Here is an 8,025-nt window from a genome sequence, read left to right as displayed (position 1 = left end):
TGTATAAAAAAAAAGCTCCTTCTTAATAATCCAAACATGCTTTTGTGTTTCCACCCAGGTGTCAGGTTATTCACTGTGCCCCCCCCCCCCCCCCCACCCCTTTATCAAAGGCGAGCTCGTGTTAAACTCCCTCCACTTTCCGCCGAATTAATTTGCTCACACATCATTTAAAACAAGTCCCTCCCTTCCTGACAGTCGGGCCTAAACACTAGTAAATTAGCACTAATTTATACTGATCTGACTCTGATATTTGCAATAAAGGCGTGTATGGATTCGGCGCTAATTACATAAAAGCCTAATGGCCTTGAAAATGAGTCTGGTTAGAATTATATAAAGTTTGTTGTTGGGCTGAGAGGGAAATCAGGGGGTATTAGAGGAGGTTCACTTGGTCTCCAGGAGGCATTAAAGAGGTCATAATGGAGATAAAAAATGCACTTAAAGTAAATGCACTTTTGCATTCTGATTACACAGAGTTTATTGTGTGTTTTGTGTTAATGCAGCCATGTTTTTCCCCTTCTCTTCCTGTTGGAAAACAGCATGCACAATTAAACAAATATCTCGGTGATCCAACACTTCTTTGAACGGGTCGAAGCTTTCACACAGATATTAAATCAGGTTATTTTATTGGGTGTAATTTGGAGGAGAAATCAAAGCCAATTACAGGAATGAGGAGGAATGAACTTGTGGATGTGAGAGGATGGAGGAGGGTGAGGAGGAGGGGGGTTCTAAAGCTGACATACCTCAGGCTTCAGCTCTGATTGGTCCTCGTTTGGAGAAGCTCATGGGTTCATTCCGTTGTTAAGCGCCTCCCCATTTCTCTAAACTACATTATAATGCAACGAACCTCCCTTTTAACCACAAACCGAATTTGCTTTCATTTAGGCCATATATATTTCTTAAATAGGTTAAAGTCATAGAGATTTTTTATTTTTTGTGGGAATAGCACTTCGCCCTGGAGCGGTGCGCAATGCTATCTCACGCCGACCTCCTGGATGCTCGCCTCGGTGAGTTATCATCACCAAACTCCGGTCTTCAACTCTACTGTAAGCTGGAGGCGACTTCTAATCTTAAATCAAGCTGTGAAAATTGTCAATTTGCTTCTTAGATGGTCTTAATGTGACTGAAGTGAGCTAAACTCGCTTAATTCATTGGAAAAGTAATTATTATTATTATATTAACGCGTAATTTGATTTAACAATTTCCTAAGATATCGTTGGATCGAATTGAATTAAGAGTATTTAAGGAGCAGATTGGGTGTGTGTGCATGCTGTGCTTGTGTCTCTCTTTTAAAGAGCTGCAGGATTTTTTTAATTCAGCATTTGTGTTTTTAATGCATGCGAAGCTTTTCTCCTGCAGAGAAACAAAATAATCATGTTTCAGCTATTTATAATTCACAATGCTTGCCTGAAAATATTGCATGTGTACAGTTTTTAAAGATGATCTAACATGTCCCTTTTTTTCTTCCTGCAGAGAAAATGTTTTCTGTTTTATTCTCACCAGCTGTGCTTGTTGTGTGTGCAGGGATGAAGGATGCCGCGGCAGAGCTCCTGGGCCACAGGGAGGCTTTAAAGTGCAGACTGGGCGGAGGTGGACCTGACCCGGGCGGACACTCTGGGGAGCTCGGCCCTGGTCCGGACGGTGTAGAAGGAACCACGATGCTCCCCGGTGATGATATCAGCAGCGGCGGAGGAGGAGGAGGAGGTGGAGGAGGAGGAGGAGGGGGATCCAACTCGGTGCAGGTTAACAGCAAAGAGCAGGAGAAGCAGCAGAACAACAACAACAACAACAACCAGAACCAGTCCGGAGGGCAGCAGAACCAGAGTCAGAGCCAGAAACAGAAACGGCATCGGACCCGCTTCACGCCTGCGCAGCTCAACGAGCTGGAGAGGAGCTTCGCCAAAACGCACTACCCGGACATCTTCATGCGGGAGGAGCTGGCGCTGAGGATCGGCCTGACGGAGTCCAGAGTGCAGGTAGGAGGCTGGAGCAGAGTGTGTATTTGACCCACATCGAGGGGGGTGAAACAGCGAGACGGTTCACATGCACAGAGGAAACACAAAGACCGAGGAAAGAATAACTTCAAATAGGAATTTAAAAATTGTCTTACCTTTCAAAAAAGGAGCAGTGATAAATAAAGAAAATAAAGTTAGACACAGTGGCATTGAAGAATTAATTATTGTATATAGTGTGTTTTAATTGACATTAGCATTAACACCTTTGGACCTGCAACTTTTACGCACAAGCACAGACTTTAATGAAATGCGAATTTAAAAACCTGACCACGTGAGAATTAGAAAAAGGGTCACAAACAATAAAGAAAAGGAGCTTAAAAGTGACAGAGGAGGACAGATCAAATAAACTAGAGCTGTGCATTTTCACTTGTTACTTTCCAAGTGTGTAATGCATCCTGATTTTGTCAGCGAAATTGGTTCAACAAAATGTACTGTTTATTTTTTTCATGGATAGAATTGAAGATTTGATTTAATCAGACTGCGTGTAAAGTGCTAAAATGAGAGAGTTTGTTTCGGCTCCAACTGAGGAAGTAAATGTTCTTTTCTTATTTTAATAAGGGAACCTGAGCTTGGTTTAATATCAATTATTCAAGTGATGTCATAAATCTACGGCCATACACATTTTGTGTTTTAAAATAATCTTCATTTATTTTCAGAAAATTTAGAAATATTATAATTAAACTCTTATGCCACATTTTCTATCCACGGTCAATCTTTCCCTAAAAAAATCCCCCAAAACAAACTAAAGAAAGTTGAAATTTGTGTTTGTGTCATGATTTGGTTTTGTATTTTGTATTTGAGTTTCCCCGTTTTATCCCAGTGTTGCTTGTTTCTCTTGTGTGTTAATGTTTCCTAGTGTTGATGGTTTCTAGTGAGGGCAATCAAGGCAGGGAGAAACACAAGACCAGAAACACTGAGGACAAAACAAAAATAAATCATGAAACACTGAAGACACACTGAACTCAAGATTCTAACAAAACACAGTAGAACAGAGAGATACACGAGGATAAGAAATGACAAAATAAAACAGAAAACACTGAAGACAAAACTAGGAAACCATCAACACTAGGAAACATTAACACACAAAGGAAACAAGCAACACTGGGATAAAACGGGGAAACTCAAATACAAAACCAAATCATGACAGTTTGTGTATTTATTTTATGAGGTCATATTCTTTTTTTTAAAATATATATTCAGTGGCTTTGAAGTATCACCCATGTTTATCTCACATGCTACAGTGTGCATTACAAATACCTTCAACATAACAGGAGCTATTATTCCAGCCTGAGATACTTGGACTGAATATTTGAAAATAATCTTCAAATATTTGTGTATCGACATAACATCTCGTTGGATTTATGTTACATTCTTCGAGACTCTAATGTCTGCCTGCATCAGATCCGGCCCTCATCGTGTCTTCTTAATGACTCTAAAGGGATCCAAATGATGATCGCAGCTTTATTACCTCCTTTAAATCGCCTCTGATTGAACTGACTGAACTGATTTAACAACCCTGCCTTCTCTGTGATACGTCGACTGTGTTTCTGTGGTTATTCCTCTCGGTAATAACGCTGTCCTCACTGACCTCCACTCTGCACAAATATAACACACATCATCCACACGAGGAAATATGGCCCACCGCCTTATTAACTACAGCAATGCAATAAAAACCCCTTATAATCATTATAACTGTTATTATTGCTGTGATCCATTCAGTCTCTGTTTCCATAAAATAAGAATTAGTGAAGTGATCTGCTGTTATCATAGAGCTGGAATAAAAAGAACAGGTCCAGGGTGAGCTTAGAGCCACGCGCCTGTCAGCTCCCTGCACGTCTTAATGCCGCACGCGCTGCTGAGGGTGCACTCTGTCTTTTTTTTTTAAACGGAATGAGAAATTGCATTTTCTTTCCTGTGAAGTGTAATGCATTTCAGGCCGGATTTCACGGCTGGATAACACGGAGGGAGGGAGGGAGAGGAGAGCAGAGAGTGAGATTGTCCCGTTCTTATTACCGCGCGCCACTTTCTCAAGCAAATCTGCACATTAATCATAGAGGCACGCGCCAAACACACCTATACACAGAGCTCAAGGACTTCCGGTAAAACAATCTGTTTGTCACAGCATGAACGGGGGATCTTTATTATCCAAGTGGCGCCTCTAAATGCAGGAATACAAAAAAACCTGCATCTGTGAAAATCGTAAAAATTACAACAAACAACAAAAAACACGAGATCTGCGAATATATTTAAACATCCAACTGATTTATTGAGGCAAAGCTTCCTTAAAATCGTCCTTTAATGTTCCTTTTTTTCTCTCTCATATTTCAATTTTAAAAAAGAAACAGGTCTGGGCTGTTTTGGTGTTCAATATCAAGATTTTTAGTTAGGCTATTTGTATTTTTATTATTGAATTGTCTAAATTGATTGGGGCAAATTTTACACACAAAAAGCTTATCTTTTTGCCTTTTCCATTCACATTTTTTATTTTTACAATTTCGCCTTTAAAATAAGAAACTTTATGAAAAGTATTTCGATGTCACTGCTGGTGTTAAATCTAAACGTTTAGATGTTAAAAGTCAGGAGACAGAGAATAGTTATGATACACAATTTAAATAATGCACGTTTCATTTATTTTTAATATTTATTTTGCACAGAAATAGAAATGCAAGGCACATAAAGACAATATAAAAACACGAGTATTGGTGTGATAGAAACCTGCAGATGGCTTACATATAAACCTCAGACGACATTAAAGGTCATCTAACTAGATATCAGTTTCCACTTATAAATTGCAGAACTGTTTCAGCACTAATATTATTAATTAAATGCACATTTCACGTTGTGCTGAGCTGTTTTATCATTTTAAAACAGATCAGGGTTTTTCTGGAGCTGATAAATGTTTGTTGATCACAGACTGATGTCAGAAGCTTTTTTGAAACTCGGCCTGTCAGAGATTAACAGTATCCTTCTCTCTCTCTCTCTCTCTCTCTCTCTCTGTCTGCAGGTTTGGTTTCAGAACCGACGCGCCAAATGGAAGAAGCGCAAGAAGACCACCAACGTGTTCCGGGCTCCGGGGACCCTCCTGCCGACGCACCACGGCCTGCCGCAGTTCCCCTCCGCGGCGGCGGCAGCAGCGGCCATGAACGACAGCCTCTGCTCCTTCCACGCCAACGACACCCGCTGGGCCACGGCGGGGATGTCCCAGCTGCAGCTCCCGCCGTCTCTGGGTCGCCAGCAGGCCATGGCGCAGTCCCTGTCCCAGTGCAGCCTCGGCGCCGGACCGCCGCAAAACATGGGTCTATCCAACATGTCGAACGGCTCCGGGCTGCAGTCTCACTCTCACCTCTACCAGCCCACGTTCCCCGGGATGGTCCCCGCGTCCCTGTCCGGCCCCACCAACGTGACCGGCTCGCCTCAGCTGTGTAGCTCCCCGGACAGTGACGTCTGGAGAGGGACAAGCATCGCGTCGCTGCGCCGCAAAGCGCTGGAGCACACAGTGTCCATGAGCTTCACTTAGTAACGAGATCATCTGCGTTTAGTTTTCTGTTCATCATATCCATAAAACGGTGGAGAAACACAACCAGGATTCTTGTTCAACTCACACCTGGCGTTTTTTTTCTCCTCTCTTCTAAATCCCAAAAACCAGAGGGACAACTGAAGCTACATGAAGCAAAGGACTGGTTCTGTTTAAGCTCTTATTTATTATTTCGCATGTAGCATATAACAACTATTTATTTGTCTATTTAATTAAATTATTGGTTTGTTCTGTATTTATTCTTTTGGCACATGCAGCCCCTTAACGTGGCCGGGCTTCAGTGACTTTTTGCTTGGTGACTGACTGTTGCTGTTTTTGAGGACAAATTCAGTGGAAATAAAGAAAAGAAAACAAGGTTACAGATCCCCCCCCCCTTTTTCACTCTGAAGGGGTCAAAGGGAAGCACAGAGAACATGCAGAAACATCCGAAACACCTGGAGGTTTAAACAAACATTAAAGATTCAGAGGAGGACGAGGACAACAACAAAGAAGAGGACTTGACTGCATGTGCGATCCAAGACGAGTTTAGATGAAAAAAAGAAAATAAGAGAAATACTTTAAATTAAGACCTGGAAACTGATTTAACTATAATCTGTTCTATTATAGGATGTTTTGTGTAGAGGAAACAGCTCTTGTTCCCATTTTTGGTCAGTTTGTGGATAAAAAAAAAAAACCCTATGTTTTCAACAATTCTGTCTGTGCTTATGATCAAATCTGACTTTTTAAATGTTTGACCCATTTTGTTTCATGGACATGTTTATAATATCGATTCAATGTAAATGATCAAATAAAAATCATTTTCAATTATGTCACATCATGAATCAAACCTCCTTTATTCCAGCTGTTTAAGGGCAGCCATTCAAAGCCTCTTCATCTAAAGTTAAACTGTCATGAGAGTAGAAAAGCCCTGTTTTCAGCCATGAGACAATTCACATTAGAAAATGTTTTATTTGATGTCCTATGTGCACAAGATTCCCTTCCCCAAATTTGCAGATGCATCCTTTTAGATGGGACAGACGATCGATGCGGGATAGAAAATCTAACATTATTCAATCCAGCTCCTGCATGTCCCCACTCCTCAGTGTTGTCCATTTTAAAGTAAATCCCAAGTAATGACATCATCATGTGGTGACCTCATCAGATGAGTGAACTCATATGCACAAATTGAAGTCATGAAAATCACAGTTTCTTTAAAGCAAACAAATCACAGAAGAACACAAAATGAAATTGAAGCAGTAAATAAATGTCTTCACGAGAAGGCGTTGGTCAGGAATGCAAACAACTGGGGAAATTTTGAGTTATGATTTATGTTCATAGTTTCATGCATCTTAACTCTTCTGGTCGCCTCGTTTCTAAAGGCAACATGATAATTTTACTCAGCTATATACAGTGCAGATTCACATTTTAAAGAGAAACAACAAAATGTGTTGAAAAGAGGAATATTAGTGAACATTATCTCCAAGTTTGATGCACATTCACTTTTGAGTGCATGTAACATTAATGTAGTATTTTTCATTAATACTTTTACATATTTCATCACTGCCTCCAGTTCTACAGTGCTCGTTTGAAACACTTGATCCTTTGTGAAAGTATAGCTGCAAGTTTCGCAGCTTTTGAATGGAATTAATAATTATTCTGTAAATCACAAGACCAGTTCTATAAAAAACCTTCATCATCAAATTGAAGATTTTTTTTAAGGCCGGAGTGTCTGAATGAGAATATATGCAGGTCAACAAACCAAAACGCTCCAATCCCAAAATAATTTAGGCAAGATTAGAGCTGTCAAACTCAATCTCAGGGAGGATGAAACTGATAAATATCTCCAGGGCTGCAAGTGTTATTCTTTAATCTATGAAGCTTTGGCCTGAAAAAAGAAACACAAAATAATGAACACAAAAACCTGCAAAATATGACGCCTCATAGAGAAAAAAAAAAACCGACTGGACTTAAAATTCTTACACTCTGCCTCCCAGGCCTTTTGTGACACCAACAACAGGAAAACAGTTCATTTTAAAATTTGAAAAATATCTTGATCACAGTAACAAACGATCTGATATATGAAGGTGGATTTAAACCTGAAGGCAGGTCTTTGGTTTCATGTCTTTGGCAAACTGAGTTCTCTTACTGTACAAAACTTTGGTGGCAAATGTGCCATAAAAAAGGAGGTAGTTATACACACATCACACAGACTGAGGGGGAAGAGGTGTTCACCTGTCATCATAGTGACTATCAGCCTATTGGTGTTGAAAATCTCTCTCTCTATATATATGGATGTGCATGAACTATAAGCAGAAACAGTAACGTTATGATAATCGACTGATAATAATGATATTAGAAAGCTTAGGCTAAACACTGCATGATGATATGAGGGGGACTGATAATATTATGCAGGGTAACTCCACCATGAGTACAGCCCTAAGCAACATTTAGCACAGGTACAGCGGCAAGAAGAAACTTAACAGGTGGAAACATTGAGCA

At 40.3% G+C, this 8,025-nt stretch overlaps 1 protein-coding gene across 2 annotated transcripts; it reads left to right on the top strand.

The window, feature by feature from the left end:
- Window positions 1-835: 835 nt before the first annotated feature.
- On the top strand, window positions 836-6,359 carry otpa (orthopedia homeobox a). 2 transcript variants are annotated; one of them, XM_065965917.1, is made up of 3 exons: window positions 836-1,004; window positions 1,522-1,973; window positions 5,017-6,359. In XM_065965917.1, exons 1-3 carry the CDS (start codon window positions 968-970, stop codon window positions 5,527-5,529), a joined length of 1,002 nt encoding a protein of 333 aa, XP_065821989.1. In that variant the 5' UTR covers window positions 836-967; the 3' UTR covers window positions 5,530-6,359. The 2 variants fall into 2 exon arrangements, with proteins under 2 accessions (XP_065821989.1, XP_020509669.1); XM_020654013.2 differs by having other exon boundaries at window positions 837-1,043.
- The last annotated feature ends 1,666 nt before the right edge of the window (window positions 6,360-8,025 follow it).

The sequence above is a fragment of the Labrus bergylta genome, chromosome 17 (assembly GCF_963930695.1).
Source record: "Labrus bergylta chromosome 17, fLabBer1.1, whole genome shotgun sequence".
Classification (NCBI taxonomy): domain Eukaryota; kingdom Metazoa; phylum Chordata; class Actinopteri; order Labriformes; family Labridae; genus Labrus; species Labrus bergylta.
The sequence above is the reverse complement of the archived record's forward strand: the minus strand, read 5'-3'. Positions and strand labels throughout refer to the sequence as shown.